This window comes from Chironomus tepperi, unplaced genomic scaffold (genome assembly GCF_022539635.2).
Source record: "Chironomus tepperi strain 1889 unplaced genomic scaffold, CSIRO-AGI_Ctep_v1 contig_100, whole genome shotgun sequence".
NCBI lineage: Eukaryota > Metazoa > Arthropoda > Insecta > Diptera > Chironomidae > Chironomus > Chironomus tepperi.
In genome coordinates this window covers 1,196,534-1,208,362 of record NW_027226222.1, presented here as the reverse complement: position 1 = coordinate 1,208,362, position 11,829 = coordinate 1,196,534, and the positions used below count along the sequence as shown (strand labels likewise).

Sequence of the window (11,829 nt, the reverse complement as noted above, 5' to 3'; positions counted from 1 at the left end):
AGACCATAAACGTATAATGTGTGGAGAACGGTTGCGTCGTGGAAATCGTATCCTAGTGAACCCACTTGTACTTACTAACTTTCTTCGCTTTCCGTACATAACAATTATGATCCAAAGCCTCCCTTAGTTTGCGTCCCTTAGTTTGCGACTGTCAATGAGCGATGCTACTTTAAAAACTTTATTAATTGGAATCGCTACAACACAGCCAGCTCAAACCAAGCCTATCTGTGGACGAAGTGTCTACTACGATTAACTGTTTGAATATTAGAAACTGGTACCGTGTCTCATGGTATGAATAATTACATATGTAGGAGGTTCATGGAGAACAACACCCAATTGATTACATTTTTTATGTCAAATGTTCAGAGGAACAAAAATGTTGTTTTTTATTCATAAATGAAAATTTATTGATGTTGCCATTGTGTAACAATGAGAATGAAAAAAAAGAAAAACTTTATCTGTGCGATACCATGGATGAGTCTCTCCATTTATGTATGAATTTTACAAAAAGTTGTAAAAATTATTTTCCATCCTAATCGCAACATAAATCTAGATTTTAGAGGTTTTTTATTATCGCATGATAAAGTTATGGGATTCTCAATGAGAAAAGATCATTCGTTGCAGGAAAATAAAATTGGAGATGCAATGTTGTGAGATGATTAATAAAAATAGTAAAACTTTATGGCATCTATTAAAATGTATGAAGGACGTTCGTTTAGGAAAATCAATTTAAACTAAAAGAAGAAGTTACAGGTTGGCATTTTGTAGTAAAATGTCGAGACTTAAATTGTTGGCAACATTGAAATCCGATCCTTGAGAGAAGTATAGTTGGCTGCCATTAGAACATCGTTATTTAATAGTAAAGATTATAGTGTCTCCTCTACCTATAAATATTCTCTCAACAGCAATTTTGTTTGTACAAAAGAACGCTAAATTCATTGCTATTGTTATTATTATCATCAGTATCACAATGGGATGAAACCCGAGAGTTATGGTGGAAAGGAAAATGTGAAAAGCCATTTGAGTGCTTCTTAAGCTTATAAGAGTCCTCAATGAAGTCATTTCGTTGTTGAGAATGTTGTGTGTTTTTATAATATTGTGTAAAGCAGGAGCAAAAGAAAAACATAAAGAAAAGAGCTTCTTCTCCTCGAGATTTAACGTAAAGATGAGAAAATATTGTAAAGGTTTACATCGAAAAATCTAATTTAATTTTATTAGACTTTTTCAAAAATGACTCGACTTTTCAATATAATCTTTGGAGCTTCTTTTGTTGAAATTTTAATAATGCTATCTTTGGTGTCTTTGATGATAAGATTTGTTTGATGTCACAGATTCCATCACTTCTAAATTTATCAAATTGTATCTATTTTGTTCGTATCTGAATACCGACCTCCAAAATTAAAATTAATGACAAGGAAATCACTTAACAATGTAAAAGATGTACATTGCTTGACGACTGAAAACCAGAGGTCGTAATCGAAACCGAATCCGTTTTTCGTGTTCATTTAGTCGAGGCGGAACCGAATTGATTTTTTCGTGTTCACTTTAGTCTAGGCGGAACCGAATTGATTTTTCGTGTTCACTTTAGTCGACTTGAAACCGAGATCGTTTTTTGACTTCACTTAGTCGACTCGAAACCGAGCCGATTCAAAGTAAGTCGAGTCGACTCGACTTCACTTCATTTCATAGAAAAAATCACTTAACATACAAAATGTAAAAGATGTAAGGTTTGACTATTGCTTGACGACTACATATTTTTAAGTTTTTTTTACATTATTTGACAAAAATGAAAAAATTTTGTATGAAATTACATACTTCACAAACGCAAACTAAATTTTTTAAAGAAGGGTATTCAACAAATAAAGGGGTATCAACTATGTGATTGCAGTTTCAAATACAATTTAAATATCAAAAGACCGTTGGCATATCATCAAGAAATTGTATGCAAATTTTAGGGTAGTAACAAACAAGTTTGACGTATGGTACAAGGTTGACAATGATGTAAATGAACCCAAAATGCAACTATTGCTTAAATCTTACAGACTGGATCTATCTCTTTCTCAAGATATATTTTGTAATCAAATTTTTTTGTACTTCCTGTTTGCCATATTTCCATAAATATACATTCAATTCCATTTACAACATACATTTTAATAGCTTTACAATGTAATGTATATTTGATTGACTGTTTGTGTATTTGCGATGTATTCTCAGTTATTCTTGAAAATTGGCAGATTCGATTTCTTACTGACATTCATGCTCTTCCTTGATGAAGCTTATTCAATCTTACACAATATGTTCTTTTAAAAGGATACATTGGGTAGAATCTTACATCCAGTTGAATTGTTGGATAAATATGATTTTATTTTATTGTAAATGCAACTTAAGTTTCCAGGCGATCAAGTTGATTAAATATAAGCTAGCGAGTAAAGTAATAAGTGAACAACTTTATATCTGTGACGAGTCATATCAATCGATCAAGTGACAATAAACTCAATTGCTTCTTCTACCTCAATTGATTTACTCGTTCATAGGTAAATGTCAGTGACAAAATAGCTCATGATTAATACATGAAATTATCACTTGTCATGTCTACAATCATAAATGCCTACTTAAGTGAATTTTTGCAATTTTTAAGTCATGATTGGAATGATAATGAACCGTTATAATTAAATTTAAATTTAGTCAGAAAGTAACGGAAAAATTTCAAATTTTCATTCAGCGAAAAAAAAAGGTTTATTCAGCACTTTCTGCCTTTAATTTTAAGCTTTAATTAAAGAAATTCGTGTAGATGACTTGAAATAGCATTAGTTTAACGCTGTGTCAATTTTACAATTCTATATGTCTCTATTCTTAAAGTACCGTAACGTCTATTTGAATTGTGAAATTATAGAGTTTGTCATTTAAACAGATTAAAAACAAGAAAAACTTTTCTTTCTTTTGAATAACATTGATTCGTGAATTAAACTTAAAAGGCTGAAATTCCGTACTCGAAATAGATAGAAACTTAATAAAAGGCTACTGAATTTTCATAAACAATTGGAATTTTGCGAAAGACAGATAGTTTTACGAGAAAAAAAGTTGTTTTAAAATAATTTCAAAAAAAGGAAAAGAAAATTAGTGAAAAATATTAAATAAAATGGATGAAGATAATAATCAGAAGCAATTAACTCAAGAAGAGGTAGGAAAAGTTTCCAGGAAAAACTGGGAGCGAGGAAAATTATCTTCTGCGTTTTAAACAAAAACTCTTTGTTTTCCAATTTTCATAAAGAGCAAAAAAAATATCATTGACCTTAAAAGAAAATTTGCGTTTTCTTATTTTACATTTCCGTCAAATCGTTTTTCTTTTTTCATTTCATTTCTATGTAGATTCGATTGCGTCGTTTGAGAAAATTAGGTGTTAATACTGCTTCCGCAAATACTGAAAAAACTGATGAGTCAGATAACCAAAAAAGAATTGATGAGACAAGCATAAATAATAATTGCAGTACAATTGTTGCTGACAATGAGATCAAGAAGGATGATAACAAAAATACAATTTTATCAGGTAAATATTCAAAAAGACAAGAAGCATGCTCAAAAAATTGAGAAAGCACAGAATATTCATTATGTTTGTTCATTGTCTGTTAGGGATAAAAGTTTATTTATAAAAGAGTATGAACCACAAATGACTTTTGTGTATTACTTTAGATACTACTTCTGTAACGAATGACCAAGAAGAAACCAGTATGAATATCAGTAATCCAAATTTAACTGAAATCATTAAAATGGATACAGATGAGAAGGAAATTAAGCAGACAGTTCCTGATGATCGTATGGATATTGATGATAATGAAGTTCAAGAAAAATCGATTGAAAAGAGTATTTCAAGAATTTTGGATTCATCATGGAGTAAAGAATTTGATGCTTCATTTCCTGTTAAAGATGTTGCACGAGCAATTATCGATAGTTCCTTAGTTCCAACAAATTATCCAGAATTAATATCTGAGATAATAAATGATGTGATTAGACAATACATTTCATCTGATTTAATTCAAGAAATTGAAGTAAATTCTTTATCGGATCAAATTTTATCAAGTAGAATGAGAAATGATGACATTGAGATGGACTTTGATGACGAAACATTTAGTGAACCTTCACGTTGGAAACAAACGAAAAAGTGCACTGCCAAAGAAGCTGCATTATACTATTTAATATCGTCCTACAATCGTTCATTAACAGAAAGGCAACATAAGGAAATTAGCACAGAATGTCGTAAACAACTCATCAATAATGCAATATTATTACTTGATCATGACTGGTCATTCGATACTCAGCCAATTGTAGATACAAGATCACGCTCACCATTATTGCAGATTTTGTACGATGAAACAATTCCATATCAAGATTTTCTTAAGCATCTCATTACTGAACTTTATAATGATCATCCAAAAAGGTTTACAAGAATCTTTAATACGATATTAGAAGACATTTATTTGGATATGCGCTGTAAACAAATCAAGTCTATTTATACGCTTCCAACTCACACCATTGACCGTCTCATTGAACTTGTCTCTATTGGGCTTACAAACAATGAAAATGTCAAGCCAATTTGTAATTTAGTAGTGAGTCATAGGACTTTCCTTCCAGCTTTAAGTACTGATATTCCTGGACGGGAGATCTCTCAAATCTCATACTTATCACCATTTTTATCTATATCCATCTTAATCTACGATCGATATTATGATGAAGACAACACTATTGACTCTGTAGTTCAAAATGATTTACAAAGCAAACTCGAGTATGTAAGGACATTACTTCATAAACTATTTTATACTTTTATACTGAACAAAGACACCCGAGAAATGGTATTAAAATATATTGGAGAATTAATCAAGCACAATGCAAAACGTGAACAATACAATGCTGATGAACGCAGTTTAGCATCTGATGGATTTATGCTCAATCTAATGTCAGTTCTCCAACAACTCTGTCACAAAGTGAAATTAGAGAGAATTGATCCACTCTTTCCATTTCATCCACAATCATTGGTGTCAATTGCTGATGATACAAAATTGAAATTTGAACAAGCTGAATATAGCAAATTTCTCGAGAAAATTCGTGCTCAAGTGCAATGGGAAGATCCGAAATTTGTTAGCCATTGTTGGTTCTTTACACTTCATGGTCATCATTTGGGTATAATTCCAACAATATCACGTTATCATAAACGACTTCGTGCAATCAAAGAGTTACAAAGAATGGTCGATGAACTAAATACAACAGAATCTCGTTGGAAAAATACGCCAGTTGCAAGACGTAACAAAAATGCACGAGACAAATGGGCAAACAGAATAAAAAAATTAACAAAAGCAAAAAATACAATGGAAATTCTTGTATTGGATCCAAATGTGAATCGTAATTGTCTACAATTCTACAGTTCTGTTTGTGACTATGTCCTACATCACATTGAAGGACGAAAGAAAATTGAAGTTCCTTTCTTTAATACAATACCGCCTAATCAACTCGTTGCATCAGATGAATTTGCGTCATTGCCAGTATGGTACATTGAAGACATTGCTGACTATTTACTCTTCTTGCTACAGTAAGTAATAATTAATTTTTAAACCAAAATTTAAATAAAATGTGATTAAATCTTTTTTTAGAAATCGTGTGGAAGTAATTATTGATTACATGGATAATTCAATCGTCACATGGATATTGACACTCGTCTGTGCACCACATTTGATAAAGAATCCTTATCTCACTGCCAAACTCGTAGAAGTCCTATTCGTGATCTCACCATCTATTCAACAAACTACAACGAAAATTTACAACATGGTTATGGCCCATGAATTAACACAGTCAAGCTTAATATCCGCCTTGATGAAGTTTTATGTCGATGTTGAGACAACTGGACAAAGCACTGAATTTTATGATAAATTTACAATTCGTTATCACATTTCTCATATTTTTAAGAGTATTTGGAACAGCCCAATTCATCGTCAAGCTATGATTGCCGAATCAAAGAATGGAAATCAGTTTGTGAAATTTATTAATATGCTTATGAATGACTCAACTTTCTTACTTGACGAAAGCCTTGAAAATCTCAAGAAAATTCACGAAGTGCAAACGCTTATGATGAATGAAAAGGAATGGTCGAAATTAGACACTGAAGAGCAAGCAACACGTCAACGTCAGTTAGTGCAAGATGAAAGACAATGCCGCTCATATTTGACTTTAGCCAGAGAGACTGTAGATATGATTCATTATCTTGCAAATGATATTAAAGAACCTTTCTTGCGTAAGGAACTTGTCGATCGTCTTAGCGGCATGTTGAATTTCAATTTGCATCAACTTTGTGGTCCAAAATGTAGAGATTTGAGAGTTCGAAATCCTGCTAGGTAAATATCCTTTAAATTAATTATTCTAACTAGATGCTGATTTTATGTTTTAACATTAAAAGATATGGTTGGGAACCGAGACGTCTTTTGGGACAAATCATTGATATTTACATTCGTCTGAGCTGTGACGAATTTGCAGCAGCTCTCGCACGTGATGAACGCTCATTTGAGAGACATTTATTTGAAGAGGCTGCTGAGAAGATTGAAAAGAATAACATAAGAGCAGCAATTGAGGTTGAAAAGTTTAGAAGTTTAATTCAAAAGGCTGGCGAAATTTACACGACGAATCAGAGCAATGAAGATGTTTTCGCTGATGCACCTGATGAATTTAAAGATCCACTTATGGATACATTAATTAATGATCCGGTGCAGCTTCCAAGTGGAATAATAATGGATAGGTCTGTCATAACAAGACATTTGTTGAATTCGTCCACAGATCCTTTTAATAGACAGCATTTGACAGAAGAACAGCTTGTGCCAGGTAAATTTGTGACATTATTCATCTCATAATAAATTGATTAAATAAATTTTATTTTATAGTGCCTGAACTGAAAACTAGAATCGAACAATGGAAACGAGAAAAGAGAGACAAGAAGTCCACTTAAGCGCGAATATTATATAAAGGCAAACTATTTATACATAACATAGAAATAATAATATGAAACATCAATTTTTTTATTTAATAAAACGAACATTAAATGTACAATTTAGATACTCTTGGTAGTTATTAATTACTAATATTAGTAAGTTCTTCGATTTGTAGAGATTCACTTAGAGCTTGACTTAATTGTTCTATATTGGATCCACTGGCTTCATCACACGCATTCGTATCACTCACACTAATTTCATTGGCACTTTCTGTCAATCGTACACCAGCAATTCCTTTAATTTTAAAATTCTCTTCGTTTAATTCGTCACATCTTTTGATTTTTCTTATTCTTTCTGGATGATTCACTGGATATTGTATAAGTCGTATAAAATCAATACAATACACAAATCCAGCTATAGATATTATCACATGATCTTTTTCCTCACTATAAGCTTGCTCTAACTCTTCATTTGTCCTCTCATCAAATGCCCAAAAGCTGGAACTTCCTTTACTTTGATAAAACCAATTAAATTTCTTATCTATGGACGTTTTCTCTATTCCTACATTTTGCTCAATTTCTTCAATATTAAATGGTTTTCGACACATTGCACATGACTTTACTGCATCTGGACTTTTACGGATGCCTTTAATACATAGAAAGCAGAATATGTGGCTGAAAATAGAAAGTTTAATTACAAAAACAAAGAACTTTTTCCAAATTTTACATTTTTAACATACTTGCACGGTAATTTTACTGGATATAATAATTTCTGTAGACATATTGGACACTCATTTTCGTTTTGTTCCTCCATTTAATTTGACTATAAAGGACTAATAAAATAAAAATAAAATAAAATTGTTCAAAAATTATATTTTTGAAATTTTCAATGTTTACTGGGGTTCATCGATTAATGATGACCATCAAAATTTGGGGATGTAGAAAGAAAGGAATTCTGAAAAATAGTGACATTCATTTGTTACAGACTCATTTGTTAATATCTGATCCAGATATAAATCTAAAATGTTCTAGAAAAAGTTTCATTTTTCTATTTGATGTCATTTGTGAACGACTCATCATTTGCTCAGTTGTTGCTCTTTAATTTTTAAAAGAGTATAACTGTAAATTTTGATATTTTGGTAATTTTACCTGAACTTTTGTATTATAGCATCATTCAAGTTCAATTTAAAACCCTACATTTTTATAGGAATTGTAAAGATTGAAAAAACATTTGTATGGTTTTCAAAAAATTATAGGGTTTTGAATAAATTCAAATAAGGACCGTTAAAAAGCTCCTAAAAATAAAAAATTGCCGAAAACTTTCATAGAGTAACAAGTATTATTCTGATCGTTGATCTTTGTTCCTTTACATAAACACATTCTGCGTACCGAGAGAATAATGACTCATCATAAATTGCTATCAAGCCTGCCTGTGAAACAAGTAAACAGAAAGAAGAAGAACAACCAATAACTGCGTGAGCGATCCAAAATTTCCCATGAATGAGCATAAAATTTAATGGATGAAAGACTGACTTTTGATTTTTTTCATAATCATTTTTTTATTAAAATTTTCCATTTCAACTTTAACGCAAGGCGTAAAAAGTCATTTCATAATATTTTCTCATCATCAAAAAATAAATTTGCAATTTTCTTCATGCTTTCATTGTAAAAAAATTATTTTATACTTATTACTTTGTGTATAAAAAAGGATTGTTGAATTTGTATCATTCTGTTTGTTTCTGTTAATTTCTTTACGATTTTTTTTTCATCGTCGTCATCCTTATCTTGTAAAAGTGCATTTATATGGAATGAAAAAATTTATTTTTTTGTATGTTTTTCATCATTTTTTTTTAGAAAAGAGGATTTTTTTGCACTCTACCAACTGAGATGTGCTATTAATTAAGTCCATTTTGGCTAGTTGATGTTAAAATTTGCCAAAAAATTTTAAAGCATTTTAATTATTTGTGCTTGATGTTAGCCTGCACAAGATACTTTTTACATCAAATTATTGCTTGACAAAAGCAACATTTGTTTAAAATATTTAAAATTAAAATAAAAAAAGCTCACTGATCATGAACTTTTACGTGAAATACGGAAGTTACGTTTTCAGGAGATTAAAATTATGAATATGATCGTGTGTGTATTTGTGTGTGTGTTTGTGGGGGGAACTTATGAAAAAAGGTAGATTTGAGACATGTTTCCACATTTCCCAGCTTAAAAATTACTAAGACCATAAACCACTTTTCTTATGTTCTGTTCTCAATTATTATTATTATTATCATAATTACTATAATTATTTTAAAAATATAAATTTTTATCATCTTTTTTGATAGTTACAATGGTTGTGTATATTTGCAATTGAACTTTTAGTATTTTTTTTTTAGTTTCATTAGAATCGAAGATTTTAATTCTATTTTCGCACCTTACGATTTACATATTTTTTCATTTAAAAAAAAAAGATCAACAACAATATTCGGAATTATCGAAATTAAAAGAATAAGAATTGTTATTTTTACTCATCGAATCTCGATGATACGTTTTTTCTAAAAATACTATCGAAACTATTAATGATTCATTATTTTGTGTACTTTTTTTCTTGTAAATCATAATCGTCATTATAAAAATATACTCAGAAGTAGTTCTAAGTTGTTTTGTTTTTGTCTCTCATATTTTAACGTTTAAATTTGATTATGTGGATGGAAAAATTAAGAAAAGTAAAATGAAAAAGTTTTTTTAGAAAAAGAAAAGTTTTTCAAAGTTAGAAGAAATAATAAGTAAAAAAAATTAATAGAAATTGCTTCTATATCCAATATATAAATTACAATTTTTCTGGGTGAGGGGAAAGAAAGATCCAGATCGGTTAAGATAGTTATTATAATCATAATAATAATATGTATAAAAATGAAATGAAGTTGGGGGGGCTTTCTGCGAATCATTTTGTAAATTTCGCATACTAATTTACCATTAAAAAAATTATACATAATAAAGAAGTGCGCGTATTCTTAAAATGCTGGATATTGCTCGTTGTTTCCGTACGAACGTGGTCGATTTTGATTACTGAACGGTTGCTCACTATAATAATTCGTATAGGCGCCATTGTAAGCAGCCGCTCCATTATATTCGGAGCCAGGTTTTGATAGATTACCACCGCCGTTTGGTGGTGGTGCTGAATGCATATTCGGTCCTGATTGTGGTCGGTACATATGTTCGCCTGAAGTAGATCCAGTATTCGGTGCAATGTTTGTTATATTTGGATTCCATGAACTCCAATTATTACCATTTGCACCATAGCTGCTCGTCGAGTTATATCCAATAGCTCCATTATATTCGTATGCTCCATATGCTCCTTGTGCTGCTCCTTGCTGTGCTTGATGCGGAGGAACTGCATAATTGTTATTACCCCATTGCTGAGGCGTTGGCCAGCCAAACGATGGATTTGATGGAGTCGAAGATCCGTAATTGTAATTAAATCCAGTATTTCCCATATTACCCATATTTGGGACGCTAATCGGACCCATAGGCATTGGTCCTCCATTACCAATAATTTGACCTCCCCAATGTGACGCTCCAATTGATTGATTTGGATCCATTTGCATCATATGATTCGTCGATCCATCTCTCGGTTCCGCCTTCTTTATTTCAACCTGCTTACCATTAAGATTAATAAAGTGATCAGCACAAGCCCTATCTACAGATGCATCCGAGTCAAACTGTCATTATATCGGAAGTTAAGTAAAAGAAAAATAACAAAAAATTAATCGTAAGAAACAAGTTGTGACGTAAGACGTAAAAATAACGAGTAGTGAGTGAATAAAATGTAAAGAAATAATAAGAGAGAGGAGAATAATGTAGTGAATCACTTACAGATAAAAATCCAAAACCGCGGCTCTTCTTCTTCTCTTGATCATACATTATGACCACTTCCATAACTTGTCCATAACGTACGAAAAACGCCCGTAAATCGCTTTCGGTAACATTTGCTGGTAAACCGCCAAGAAACACTTTTGGATATCCAGCATTTGCTCTCTTCGGTTTATGCATCGAACGCGGATTACACGGTCTAGATAATGAAAAACACAATAATTGATGCTACATGAATTAAATCTTTTATAATACTCACTTTGGATCAATAGTTCTTCCATCCAAATTATGAGGGCAGTTCTCAAGAGCACGTTTGACATTTTCAGGATCAGCAAAAGTCACAAATCTAAACATAAACAGTACATGAATTTGAAAATGAGCAAAAGATGAAAATGTAAATATTATCTTACCCGAATCCCCTTGATCTGCCCGTTTCATTATTTTTCATCACTACACAGTCAATAACTTCTCCATAGCGGCTGAAATAACGTTGTAGGCTATCCGCTTGAGTATCCCAGCTCAGACCTAAAAAAAGGATACATAATTTGAAAATTTTGTTTATCAAATTGTTGATATCGTCAATGTGCTGTTCAAAACAAACAAAAATTCTTTTTCTTTTGTTTGGAATATCCGAGTTTTATGGGTTAAATTTTTCTTTCTTTTTTTATGTTATTCAGCAAACGCCACACACAATAAAGTGAAGCGCTCGGAAAAAAAATCAAAAAATTCAATAAAATCATTGCACTTACCGCCTACAAACAATTTCCCTTCTTCGTTATCTTTTTGAGAAATCATTTTATCAATATAATCTTAATTAAGATCACTTAAATTTAGCTTAAACTATTAATTTTTAATAATGTTTAAAAATAATATGTTTTTTTCTCATCCGAGAAAACTAACTTAGTAACTTTCCCTTATTCAGCAAAGTTTCTCACCGAATATAAAGCACGAAACTTTTAAATTCAAATTTTTTTCGACCGTTAAATAAAATTCAAAACAAA

At 31.2% G+C, this 11,829-nt stretch overlaps 3 protein-coding genes across 3 annotated transcripts; 1 reads left to right on the top strand and 2 right to left on the bottom strand.

The window, feature by feature from the left end:
* The first annotated feature begins 2,917 nt into the window (after positions 1–2,917).
* Ube4B (Ubiquitination factor E4B) lies at positions 2,918–7,090 on the top strand. Its single transcript, XM_070635858.1, has 6 exons — positions 2,918–3,181; positions 3,370–3,547; positions 3,691–5,581; positions 5,643–6,380; positions 6,443–6,861; positions 6,921–7,090. Exons 1-6 carry the CDS (start codon positions 3,140–3,142, stop codon positions 6,983–6,985), a joined length of 3,333 nt encoding a protein of 1,110 aa, XP_070491959.1. The 5' UTR covers positions 2,918–3,139; the 3' UTR covers positions 6,986–7,090.
* Positions 7,032–7,868, bottom strand: LOC139087141 (E3 ubiquitin-protein ligase RNF146-B-like). Its single transcript, XM_070635859.1, has 2 exons — positions 7,708–7,868; positions 7,032–7,642 (listed from the first exon to the last, which is right to left on the bottom strand). Exons 1-2 carry the CDS (start codon positions 7,779–7,781, stop codon positions 7,108–7,110), a joined length of 609 nt encoding a protein of 202 aa, XP_070491960.1. The 5' UTR covers positions 7,782–7,868; the 3' UTR covers positions 7,032–7,107.
* A 632-nt stretch (positions 7,869–8,500) lies between these two features.
* On the bottom strand, positions 8,501–11,718 carry LOC139087250 (heterogeneous nuclear ribonucleoprotein 27C-like). The gene is made up of 5 exons (XM_070636007.1): positions 11,578–11,718; positions 11,239–11,353; positions 11,088–11,174; positions 10,832–11,027; positions 8,501–10,677 (listed from the first exon to the last, which is right to left on the bottom strand). Exons 1-5 carry the CDS (start codon positions 11,621–11,623, stop codon positions 9,970–9,972), a joined length of 1,152 nt encoding a protein of 383 aa, XP_070492108.1. The 5' UTR covers positions 11,624–11,718; the 3' UTR covers positions 8,501–9,969.
* Positions 11,719–11,829: the final 111 nt, after the last annotated feature.

Excerpts from the sequence above, each read along its gene's own strand:
- LOC139087141 (XM_070635859.1), bottom strand. The coding sequence starts at position 7,781 with ATGGAGGAACAAAACGAAAATGAGTGTCCAATATGTCTACAGAAATTA. Across the intron at positions 7,643-7,707 it reads CCAGTAAAATTACCGTGCAA|CCACATATTCTGCTTTCTAT; the intron begins GTATGTTAAAAA and ends TTCTATTTTCAG.
- LOC139087250 (XM_070636007.1), bottom strand. The coding sequence starts at position 11,623 with ATGATTTCTCAAAAAGATAACGAAGAAGGGAAATTGTTTGTAGGCG. Across the intron at positions 11,354-11,577 it reads AGGGAAATTGTTTGTAGGCG|GTCTGAGCTGGGATACTCAA; the intron begins GTAAGTGCAATG and ends TCCTTTTTTTAG. Across the intron at positions 11,028-11,087 it reads GGAAGAACTATTGATCCAAA|ACCGTGTAATCCGCGTTCGA; the intron begins GTGAGTATTATA and ends TTCATTATCTAG.
- Ube4B (XM_070635858.1), top strand. The coding sequence starts at position 3,140 with ATGGATGAAGATAATAATCAGAAGCAATTAACTCAAGAAGAG. Across the intron at positions 6,381-6,442 it reads AGAGTTCGAAATCCTGCTAG|ATATGGTTGGGAACCGAGAC; the intron begins GTAAATATCCTT and ends TAACATTAAAAG. Across the intron at positions 6,862-6,920 it reads AGAAGAACAGCTTGTGCCAG|TGCCTGAACTGAAAACTAGA; the intron begins GTAAATTTGTGA and ends TTTATTTTATAG.